The sequence below is a fragment of the Bos taurus genome, chromosome 5 (assembly GCF_002263795.3).
Source record: "Bos taurus isolate L1 Dominette 01449 registration number 42190680 breed Hereford chromosome 5, ARS-UCD2.0, whole genome shotgun sequence".
In the NCBI taxonomy this organism is placed as follows: Eukaryota; Metazoa; Chordata; class Mammalia; order Artiodactyla; family Bovidae; genus Bos; species Bos taurus.
This window is the reverse complement of record NC_037332.1, coordinates 114,677,813-114,689,957: the sequence shown is the minus strand read 5'-3', so window position 1 is coordinate 114,689,957 and position 12,145 is coordinate 114,677,813. Positions and strand designations below refer to the sequence as shown.

The 12,145-nt window shown below is 50.4% G+C and overlaps 1 protein-coding gene across 2 annotated transcripts in view; it reads right to left on the bottom strand.

The window, feature by feature from the left end:
• Positions 1–729: 729 nt before the first annotated feature.
• The window catches only part of LOC100297709 (patatin-like phospholipase domain containing 3), a 33,818-nt gene continuing 22,402 nt past the window's right edge, over positions 730–12,145 (bottom strand). Inside the window, exons 7-10 of one of the 2 annotated variants that reach the window (XM_024992823.2) lie at positions 11,022–11,154; positions 8,925–9,029; positions 8,201–8,262; positions 7,316–7,404 (exon numbers count right to left, since the gene is read on the bottom strand). In XM_024992823.2, the coding sequence (XP_024848591.1) occupies positions 8,211–8,262; positions 8,925–9,029; positions 11,022–11,154 (290 nt within the window). In that variant the 3' untranslated portion in view covers positions 7,316–7,404; positions 8,201–8,210. Of the gene's footprint in view, positions 7,405–8,200; positions 8,263–8,924; positions 9,030–11,021; positions 11,155–12,145 lie in introns of both variants that reach the window. The other variant, XM_024992822.2, reaches the window with a different exon arrangement.

Here is a 12,145-nt window from a genome sequence, read left to right as displayed (position 1 = left end):
CCAGGCAGGATGCCCGGGGCTGGGGGCGTTGCAGGGAAGGCATCTTCTTCGGGTTGGGGTGGGAGGTGACTTGACCGATTCTGGGCCCAAGAATGGCCCGAGGCAGAGTTCAGGCCACCAGCCCCTGCCCAGAAGTTGTTGCCACAGCCCAGGGCAGGGGCAGGCTGCCAAGAGGGACTGGCTTCCAGATGCCTGAAGTGGAAGTGGAGGTGGACGGGCAGGACAGGGACTAGCTGGGGGAGAAGGGCGGCGGGACTCAAGGCGCTGCTCGTTCCTGGCTCGTTCCTCGCTCCGATGAAAGAGCTGAGGGGCTCTGCCCTGGGGGAGGGTGTGAGGGAGGCAACCAGGGGCAGGTGGGGGGTGTTAGGTGGGCTCTCCCGCGAACCAGAGACTGGGGAGTCCTCGGAGTGAGCGAGGCCTCCCCAGGGGTGGCTGGATGCTTTCTGCACATCCAGGCCCTGGGGAAGAGCCGGGTACCCAGGATGAAATCGGGGAGTCTGGGGTCCCAGAGGGAGGAGGGTCTGGGCCTCAGTGTTCAGGACAGAGCACGTGAAGGCCGCCTGGCCTGGCGTGGCCCATCTGGGGCAGCGGACCCGTGAACCTGCTTAGGGATCGGGTGGGGGGTCCCAGAAGAGATAAAAGGAGCTTGGTCGTGAGGCAAGGAAAGCAGCACAGCGCGAAGGATGCAGAGACACGGGGAAGCAGTTGAACAATCACAGTTGTTATGAATTATATCGTGATGAACGCAGAAATTTAATATAAAATGTAATTACAGGGGACGGCATCATGGTAACCACCGTCGGTAACCGGGCAAACAGTCTTTCAGTGTCCACTCTACACACACATTTTATTTCCTTAGCAAGACTGGGCTCATGCTTCTCAGCAGGCTCTGCTATCTGTTTACCAAACAGACGGTTGCTCCCTGGCATGAATCACACTGCACACCAATGATTCCTGATACTGGAGCATCCCCGCATACCGAGCGGATCATCAATATTTGACAAGGTGGGAGAAACTTGAGAATGTTTTACACGCTGATGAGAAACCCGCAGTGCTGGAGAGGTGAGGGCCTGGGGGGCGGTGAGGATGTCGGGGGGAGGCCTGGGTCAGCCAATGAGGAGACAAGGCACCAGTGAGGCGGAACCCGGGATATTCCTAAGAAACAGTAATACACTTCCTCGTGTTACTGCACGTTTGAAACGAATTAATAAAACACATGCTGATCGTAAGAAGATGGAATAATCACAGACAGTAAGAAAATAAGTCCCATGTAATCCTATCTTAACACATCTTTTTCCCTACGATGACGTCAGAACCAGTGCAGAGAATACTATATAAATGAAAGTGTCTTGGTTACTGTAAGATGCTGCTAAGGTGGGGTTGCATGTGTTAAGACCCGGGCGATGGTTCTGGCAGAGAAGGCCACTGGGACCCCGAGCACCGGGCTCAGGGAAGGTGTGAGGGTGTCACCAGGAGTCCAGGTCAGCTCAGCAAGGGGACAGTGCTTTGACCTGGGGCCCAGGTGGCCAGAGAGCCCACCACTCAGCCTTGCCTCACTCGGGAAGTGAGGGTTACCAGCACAGGAGACCCCAGAAATGTGAGGAGCCAGCCAGGAGCCCCCATGGGGCACTTCCCTGCACTGCGAGCCGACCCTGTGTTTTCACAGGCAGTCCCTGCCTGCTGCCCTCACGGTGCGGTGCTCTGTCTGGCCCTGCTGGTTCTTCGGCTCCAGGACACCTACACGATGTGGGTGAGAGCTGTGACTTTGCACGCCCAGAAGTAGGATTTGAGCTGATTGTTCCTTTCCTTTTTGGTATCCTCAAATGCATAAATAAGCAAAACGCACGCCACATTGCTCCTTGGGTCATATTACACGGGCAGTGGGCCCATGTAATCTGTGCCTGCCAACAGATTACCACCCTGGAGAGACGGTGCGTGCCTGCCTCCTGCTCGTCTCCATTAGAGCTCGCGGGGGAGGGGTGCGGGGGCAGGTGCCAGGGTGACTGTCTTATGCACTGGATTTCTATTTTCAAGACTTATTCTCTGAATGTTTTCTTGATCCTCATAATAGATAATTCAAGAGATTTTAAGAATCCTTTGTTTAATATAAGTTCAGTTCAGTTCAGTCGCTCAGTCGTGTCCGACTCTTTGCGACCCCATGAACTGTAGCATGTAGGCCTCTGTCAATTACCAACTCCCAGAGTCCACCCAAACCCATGTCCATTGAGTCAGTGATGCCATCCAACCATCTCATCCTCTGTCATCCACTTTTCCTGCCCTCAATCTTTCCCAGCATCAGGGTCTTTTCAAATGAACTCTTCACATCAGGTGGCCAAAGTATTGGGAGTTTCAGCTTCAACATTAGTCCTTACAATGAAAATTCAGGACTGATCTCCTTTAGGATGGACTGGATAGATGTCCTTGCAGTCCAAGGGACTCTCAAGAGTCTTCTCCAACAGGACAGTTCAAAAGCATCAATTCTTCTGTGCTCAGCATTCTTTATATTCTAACTCTCACATCCACACATGACCACTGGAAAAACCATAGTCTTGACTAGATGAACCTCTGTTGGCAAAGTAATGTCTCTGTGCTTTATAATATCCTGTCTAGGTTGGTTATAACTTTCCTTCCGAGGAGTATGCACCTTTGAATTTCATCTTTTAATTTCAGATGGTGGCTGCAGTCACCATTCTGCAGTGATTTTGAAGCCCAGAAGAATAAAGTCAGTCACTATTTCCCCATGTATTTGCAATGAAGTGATGGGACCGGATGCCATGATCTTCGTTTTCTGAATGTTGAGCTTTAAGCCAACTTTTCCACTCTCCTCTTTCACTTTCATCAAGAGGCTCTTTAGTTCTTCACTTTCTGCCATAAGGGTGGTGTCATCTGCATATCTGAAGTTATTGATATTTCTCCTGGCAATCTTGATTCCACCTTGTGCTTCCTCCAGCCCAGCGTTTTTCATGATGTATTCTGCATATAAGTTAAATAAGTAGGGTGACAATATACAGCCTTGACGTACTCCTTTTCCTATTTGGAACCAGTCTGTTGTTCCATGTCCAGTTCTAACTATTGCTTCCTGAACTGCATACGGATTTCTCAAGAGGCAGGTCAGGTGGTCTGGTATTCCCATCTCTTCCAGAATTTTCCACAGTTGATTGTGATCCACACAGTCAATGGCTTTGGCGTAGTCAAGAAAGCAGAAATAGATGTTTTTCTGGAATTCTCTTGCTTTTTCCATGATCCAGTGAATATTGGCAATTTGATCTCTGGTTCCTCTGCCTTTTCTAAAACCAGCTTGAACATCAGGAAGTTCATGGTTCACATATTGCTGAAGCCTGGCTTGGAGAATTTTGAGCATTACTTTACTAGCGTGTGAGATGAGTGCAACTGTGTGGTTTGCTTGAGCATTCTTTGCATTGCTCTTCTTTGGGATTGGAGTGAAAACTGAACCTTTCCAGTCCTGTGGCCACTGCTGAGTGTTCCAAATTTGCTGGCATATTGGGTGCAGCACTTTCACAGCATCATCTTTCAGGATTTGGAATAGCTCAACTGGAATTCTATCACCTCCACTAGCTTTGTTCGTAGTGATGCTTTCTAAGGCCCACTTAACTTCACATTCCAGGATGTCTGGCTATAGGTCAGTGATCACACCATCGTGATTATCTGGGTCATGAAGATTTTTGTACAGTTCTTCTGTGTATTCTTGCCACCTCTTCTTAATATCTTCTGCTTCTGTTAGGTCCATACCATTTCTGTCCTTTATTGAGCCCATCTTTGCCATGAAATATTCCCTTGGTATCTCTAATTTTCTTGAAGAGATCTCGTCTTTCCCATTCTATCGTTTTCCTCTATTTCTTTGCATGATCTCTGAGGAAGGTTTTCTTATCTCTCTGTGCTATTCTTTGGAACTCTGCATTCAGATGCTTATATCTTTCCTTTTCTCCTCTGCTTTTCACTTCAGTTCTTTTCACAGCTATTTGTAAGGCCTCCTCAGACAGCCATTTTGCTTTTTTGTATTTCTTTTTCTTGGGGATGGTCTTGATTCCTGTCTCCTGTACAATGTCATGAACCTGCGTCCATAGTTCATCAGGCACTCTATCACATCTAGTCCCTTAAATCTATTTCTCACTTCCACTGTATAGTCATAAGGGATTTGATTTAGGTCATATCTGAATGGTTTTCTCCACTTTCTTGAATTTCAGTCTGAATTTGGCAATAAGGAGTTCATGATCTGAGCCACAGTCAGCTCCTGGTCTTGTTTTTGCTGACTGTATATACCTTCTCCATCTTTGGCTTCAAAGAATAGAATCAATCTGATTTCAGTGTTGACCATCTGGTGATGTCTATGTGTAGAATCTTCTCTTGTGTTGTTGGAAGAGAGTGTTTGCTATGACCAGTGTGTTCTCTTAGCAGAACTCTATTAGCTTTTGGCCTGCTTCATTCTGTACTCCAAGGCCAAATTTGCCTGTTACTCCAGGTGTTTCTTGACTTCCTACTTTTGCATTCCAGTCCCCTATAATGAAAAGGACATCATTTTGGGGTGTTAGTTCTAGAAGGTCTTGTAGGTCTTCATAGAATTGTTCGACTTCAGCTTCTTCACTGTTACTGGTTGGGACATAGGCTTGGATTACCAAGCTATTGAATGGTTTGCCTTGGAAACGAACAGAGATCATTCTGTCGTTTTTGAGATTGCATCCAAGTACTGCATTTCAGACTCTTTTGTTGACCATGATGGCTACTCCATTTCTTCTGAGGGATTCCTGCCCGCAGTAGTAGATATAATGGTCATCTGAGTTAAATTCACCCATTCCAGTCCATTTCAGTTCGCTGATTCCTAGAATGTCGACATTCACTCTTGTCATCTCCTGTTTGACCACTTCCAATTTGCCTTGATTCATGGACCTAACATTCCAGGTTCCTATGCAATATTGCTCTTTCCAGCATCGGACCTTGCTTCTGTCACCAGTCCCATCCACAACTGGGTGGTGTTTTTGCTTTGGCCCCATCACTTCATTTCTTTCTGGAGTTATTTCTCCACTGATCTCCAGTAGCATATCAGCGACCTACCAACCTGGGGGGTTCATCTTTCAGTGTCCTATCTTTTTGGCTTTTCATGCTGTTCAAGGGTTCTCAAGGCAAGAATACTGAAGTGGTTTGCCATTCCCTTCTCCAGTCGTCCACATTCCGTCAGACCTCTCCACCATGACCCGTCCGTCTTGGGTGGTCCGTTTGATCAGATTGGCCTGTTGTCTGTGATTGTGGTTTCCATCTGTCTGCCCTCTGATGCTCTCTCTCAGTGCCTGCTGAGAGTTATGTTTAATATAACTCCACCAAATATTTAGGATAGGTAAGTACTATTGCCTGGAAAATCCCATGGACAGAGGATCCTGGTAGGCTGCAGTCCATGAGGTCGCTAAGAGTCGGGCACGACTGATTCACTTTTCACTTTCATGCACTGGAGAAGGAAATGGCAACCCACTCCTGCCGGGAGCCGGCATATTGCATATTGAGTGCAGCACTTTCCACAGCATCATCTTTCAGGATCTGGAATAGCTCAACTGGAATTCTATCACTGCCAGGAGCCAGCGTGAGGAACTCCGCCCATGACAAAGGTCATGAGGAAGGAGGCTCGGCATACGCAAAGGCGGGATTGAGCCTCAGGAGTCCCCCATCTACCCCCAAAACCAGAGTCTGCCTACTTTCTGCTTTGTGCCTTCACCTGCACCTCTGACTTTGCGGGGGGCTGTCCCCCACTACCTCTCTGGGAGAGGAGTTGGCTTGCAGCTCCAGTTAATAATTCCTGGGTGTGACAGTGTTTAAGCTACAAACTCCTTTGGAAATCCTCTAGCCTGCCTGAATAGGTTTTTCTGGCCACATGTGATTGTTCAAAGCCTCCCAACTGTGAGAGGCAGGAGATGTTCTAAACTGTCTAAACACAGATTCTTTTGAGTAGTTACAAGATTGATTAGAAATTGTATTGGTGAAGGGATTTTCACTTGTTGGGCCAATGTTTGCTGCTAAGTTTCCATATCCCTTACCTCCTGTGACCCTGGCAGTGTATTGATTAATATAATTGGTGTAAGTAGTAGCTTTAATGTTTGTAACCTGGGACCCTTGAGTTAATTCTTTTTCTTGTTATAGCCCACCACACCTTTGCTCTGTAGGAATGCAACTTTATCTAATGCTTTTGGAGGGTGGCTCCTGACCAATCACCTTTAGAGAAAAATAAGTTTTTGAAGAAAGGGTCTTAAAATGTTAACAGGCCTCCGGGCCAGAAGATGATGCAAATCACCTAAGCTTTTGCATATGATAAGTTTGCAGGAAGAAAGCCTGGCTTCATTTAGGACCAGGAGCTGCTGTCCTTGCATGACTCCACCCCTTCCCCCATTATCCATAACTTAAGGTATAAAAACTATTTTGGAAAATAAAGTGCGGGCCTTGTTCACCGAAACTTGGTCTCCCCATGTCGTTCTTTCTCTCACCTTCTGGCTGAATTATTCAGCCTCTTTTCTCCACTGAATTTCCTCACTGAGCTATCCTTATTTCAGCCTCTTTTCTTCACTGAATTTCCTACTGAACTATCCTTATTCTATTACTCCTTATATCCTTAATTAACGTTTAATTAAGCAGTTGTTTCCTGATCTTCGCCTACGCTGTCTCTCCTTCGAATACCCTGGATCAGCCGGGGCTGGACCCCGGCACATTCCAGTATTCTTGCCTGGAGAATCCAGGGACAGAAGAGCCTAGTGGGCTGCCGTCTATGGGGTCACACAGAGTCGGACACGACTGAAGCGACTTAGCAGTAGCAGCAGCAGAAAGATGTACCAGAGTTCACGTAAGTTACCACCTCGGAATGCCCCCTGAAACCAGGGGTGTCCTTGGGAGGATGGCACCCCACCTCCCCGACACTGGCTGCTTTCTCTATGGAGAGATGGGACCACAGTCCTTCCCCCCAACCACTGTGACTGCACAAAGGGCAGCCCAGCTCCCCGCCACAACGTCCCTGATCCAAACACCAGTCACCCTAGGAACGTGCCCTGGGGCAGCTGAGAGGGTGAGGAGTCAGCCACAGATGCCCCCACGCCGGGCTCCCTTGTGCAGTTTCCCAACCGAGCCAACGATATTTAGAGACTCATATCCTGGATATGCTTGAGCTCTGCACCCACCGCGCACACCAAGAGTAGCTTCCTAGCTTTTTGTTAGAAAGATTGCCTTTGGTTTCAGGACACTACAAACTCAGCACACAGGTCATTCTGCGGACATCATAGTTGTCAGCTCTGGCCTCTGCAGGACATCCACAGGGTGCGTGTCCAGGTCCTCGGAGGAGCAGAGAGCCCAGCGACGCCCACAGTGTCCGGGTTTGTGGAGGAAGGCCGTTGGCTGCTTGCTGGGATTTGGGATCTGAAACAAACGAAGAATTCTGACTCAGCTGCCGACCTGCCGCTCTGGTCTGCAGTGTCAGTGGGGATGCGGGAGGGGGGACATTGTCACACGGTCTGGGGTGTGCAGGGTGGCCCAGCCCAAGTTCACCACCTCCTCGGAACCCCCATCCCCGTGCTGGGCTGACATCACCATCCCAGGCCTCCAAACCTGTGGCCCTCCCAGCCACCTGGACACCTCCCACTGGATGTGCACAGGCCCGGAGGAGCCCATCAGTTACCCCCACGCACATCAGCTCACCCGCCAGGGTGGCCCTCTGCAGCCACACCACCATCCCCCCCCACCCCTGCTCCTGCCTGCCGACCAGCCTGGAGCTCAGCAGCGCCTCCCAGCTGCTATCATCCTTCTCACCTGGAGCCTACGAACAGCACTCAGCCCTGCAGTTTCTCTGGAGAGCAAGCCCTTCCCCTCACTGGCCCAGTTCTGCCCTCTCTGGGGATCTGGCCTCCACAAGGCCACTGCTGTCCTTTTCCCCACACAAGCCAGACCCCTCCGTCCCTACTTTAAACCTTCCACGTCTGTTAATAGAAAACCTGGAGGGCTCATCTCCCAAGCACCTGCCATGTGTCAGGACTGAGCTGGGGGCCCCCAAAAGCCTCGCAGACACCTAATGGGGCAAGGAGGCTCACCCCCGGGGAACGGGGGAGGAAGCCGAGGTCCACGACGTTCAGGACAAAAGTCCCAGAATCCTGACGGGAACCAGGCCCTCCTTGCTCCTCATTAGTTTTCAGAATTCAGGAAGTGGTGGCAGCAGTACCTGGGTCGTGTTAACAGTGTGGGTGGCCGGGTTCCAGCCCAAGAGACCGGGATTCAGGGGGTCTAAGGTCAGACGGGAATTTGCATTAACAGATGGGCACATATTCACACACACACATTCACACACAGACACACACGCAGACACACACACAGAGGGGCCCTGCCCCTCTCTCCCTGCCTCACCCCCTGCCTGTGCTACCGGTACCCAGAGCCACTCCCTTTAGGCAAACCAATGCTACCTGTCCACTGGCCCTGCTCCTGCTCCATCAGCCAGCTCCTCCCTCCTCTACCCTCAAAATGGGCTCAGTGGGGGACTTCCCCTGGCTGTCCAGTGGCTAAGACTCCATGACCCCAGCGTAAGGGGCCGGAGTTCAATCCCTGGTCAGGGAACTAGAGCCCACACGCGAGAACTCAAGATCCCACATGCTGAAAGTAGGACCTGGCCCAGCTAAATAAACAACTTTTTTTAAAATTACGCTCCATGGACACACCTCCCCGGGCTTCAGGACACCCTTTGCAGGGGAGTCTCGGTCACTAGCTTCCAGCAGGTACACTGGGACCTCTGATGGGCCCAGCTGCCTCCCGTAAGGCAGGGCCTCTGGCACCAGGGGACACGGTCCCTGCCCCCTCTCCGGGGCTTGATGACATACCTAGGATGGCGCGTGGGGCCTGAGCAGATGAGAGGGTGCTGGGTGGACCCCCAGACCCACAACCAAATCACTTACCTGGAAGCGGGGAGCAGACGCACCATGGCTTGAGAACACACGTGGGAGGTGGCCGACCACAGCCACTGGATGTCGCTGGGCATGTCTGGAAGCCACGTCACCAGTCTGCAAGAAGGAAACGCAGACACGCACACCTCGTACGTGAGTGAAGACGAGCCACAGCAGAAAAGACAAGAGGAAACCCACCCCGAAGGCAGACACCTGACGCCAGTACCGTCGTTCAGGTACTGCCAGGGTCACTTCTAACCCCAAGCTGATAAATGCCGCAAGGCAAACCCACCTAAAAGCCTAAAGCAAAATGAGGCCACTTTGGATTCAGGAAAGCTCAAGGGACTTACACGGAGATAAAAGGCCTGGGTCTTCCAAGAGCTCACTCCTCCGGGGCATCATGGACTGACACACAGCATCTTCTGGTTGAAACACCACCCCCTGCACCCACATCGAAGGTACCTGGCCATACGGATGCCCGCTGTGCTCTACAGCCCGGAACCGCAACTGAAGCCCACGTGCCCGAGAGCCCGTGCTCAGCAACCAGAGAAGTCGCTGCAGTGGGAAGCCATGCCTGCACCTGGAGAGCAGCCCTCACTCACCGCAACTAGAGAAAAGCCCAAGCAGCGGTGAAGACCCAGCACACAAAAATAAATATTTTTTAAAACTGAAACTGTTAGTTGCTCAGTCTGGTCTGACTCTCTGCAACCCCATGGACTGGAACCTCTGTCCGTGGGATTCTCCAAGCAAGAATACTGGAGTGGGTTTACATTCCCTTCTCCAGGGGATCTTCCCAACCCAGGAATCAAATGAGTCTCATGCATTAAAAAAAGAAAGAAAGAAAAACTTATTGTATAGCACATGGAACTTTTGTGCCAGCCTGCTTGGGAGGGGGTATGGGGGAGAATGGATACGTGTATATGTATGGCTGAGTTCCTTCACTGTTCACCCAAAACTATCAGAACAGTGTTAATCGACTATACTCCTATAAACATGTTTTTGGTGTTAAAAATTAAAAAAAAAAAAGAAATGTCAAGGGACTTCCTGGTGGTCTAGTGGAAAAGAATCTGCCCTCCATTGCAGGGGACGAGGGTTCAATTCCTGGTCAGGGAACTAAGACCACACATGCCCTAGGGCAACTAAGCCCGCTCGCCACGACTAGAGAAGCCCACGTGCATCCTGGTCTGAAAACCAAGCACAAGCACAATACACAAATCAAAGAAGTTATCAAAGTCCTTTTTTAAAACAAAGGAAAAGGAAGGAAAAACTATGCCAGAGCAGCCAGCCCTCCTCCCAGGGCAAGGCAGGTGGCTGACTGGCAGGGCTGGGGAGTGATCTGGGAGGTCCAGCAGAGCCAGAGAACTGAGCCGGATTTTGAAGGATGGCTGGGACTTTTAGGGGCTTCCCTCATAGCTCAGTTGGTAAAGAATCCGCCCGGTTTGATCCCTGGGTGGGGAAGATCCGCTGGAGAAGGGAAAGGGTACCCACTCCAGGATTCTTGGGCTTCCCCTGTGGTTCAGCTGGTAAAGAATCTGCCTGCAATGTAGGAGACCCCGGTTTGATCCCTGGGTTCGGAAGATCCCCTGAAGAAGGGAAAGTCTACTCACTCCAGTATTCTTGGCCTGGAGAATTCCATGGACTGTATAGTCCATGGGGTCACAAAGAATTGGACATGACTGAATGGCCTTCACTTTCACTTTGGGACTTTTAAAAAGACAGACTGAAAGACATGCTGACTACGTTGCAAAAAGAAAATAAACACTAAAGAAAATCTGAAGAAAACGGAGGGAAAACCATGCCCGGGAATCTAGCAGCCACACAGCGTAGGCCTCGGGATCCTTCCAACACACAGGAATAAATCCCCCTCCCTCCCCAAAACGCAGACCTACAAGAAGCCACAAACCTGAGGGAGCAATGAGAAAGGAGCTGGGGTGGCCAGGGGCTCCCAACCAGGCACCTTTCCAGGGTGTTCCACGCAGACGCCGAGCTCCACCCAGATGTGCAAGGAGCCAGGCTCTGGGCTGAGCGCCCAGCGTGACTCCTCTCACTGAATCCTCACCCTACCTCCAAGCCCCGAGAGGAAGCCAGAAAGCCACGGAAAGCGTTCACCTCTGGACCACAGCGATGGCAGACTCCACGGGCAGCGTACAGGGCAGCATCACGTAGGACATGATCTTAACTGGTAAGAAGTTGCAAATCCTGTTTCTGTACCCATCTGGGTTTCTGACTGCCTTCCTCAGTGCTGAAAAACACAAGTTGGAGGTCTGTTTCCCACCAGCGTAAAAGCCAAGCCACCTTCCCCAACTGGTGCCTGGAATTTCTATAAATCCTACCAATCCTGGCAGCTAAGCAATCAGAAAGTGAAAAAGTGAACGTGAAAGTTTCTCAGTCGTGCCCCACTCTTTGTGACCCCATGGACTGTAGCCTGCCGGGCTCCTCTGTTCATGGGATTCTCCAGGCCAGAATACTGGAATGGGTAGCTGTTCCCTTCTCCAGGGGATCTTCCCAACCCAGGGATCGAACCCAGGTCTCCCACATTGCAGGTGGGTCCTTGACCATCTGAGTCAGCAGGGAAGGAATCAGAAGCTATGACAATTGAGGTCAGATGTGGAATGTGCCTACACAGCCCTTGGATCGCCGACAGGACACAGGATCCCTTTGAAAGAGTCTCCTTTAAACTGACTCCCTGCACAAGGGAATGGCAACCCACTCCAGTATTCTCGCCTGCAGAATTTCATGGACAGAGGCGTCTGCTGGGCTACAATCCACGGGGTCACAAAGAGTTGGACACGACTGAGCAGCTTTCACTACTACATTTTACTTCGTTTATTTTTTATTTATTAAATTTATTTGGCTGTGCTGGGTCTTAGCTGTGACATGTGGGATCCAGTTCCTGGACCAGGCATTGAACCTGGGCCCCGTGCTTTGAGAGCTGCACTGACTCTTAGGCACTGCACTGAGGCTTCCAGAATGGAAATCCCACTTCACTACCTCTTTAAATTACTTTTGGAGGCAGACACAATTGTCTCAAATCTCGCCAGCCCAGGCTTCATGAGCTTTGCTTTGCATCTGCAATTGGATTCCACTCTGCCACCTGGGACCCCTAGCCTTCTATTTTCCCCTTTGTGATGACCTCACCATGCCTCAGATCACAATAACCTGAGCAGCTGCTGGTCAGTGCGAATCCTAGGGCATTAGTACCTAAGGCAAGAAACGGCATCCCTTTCATCTTT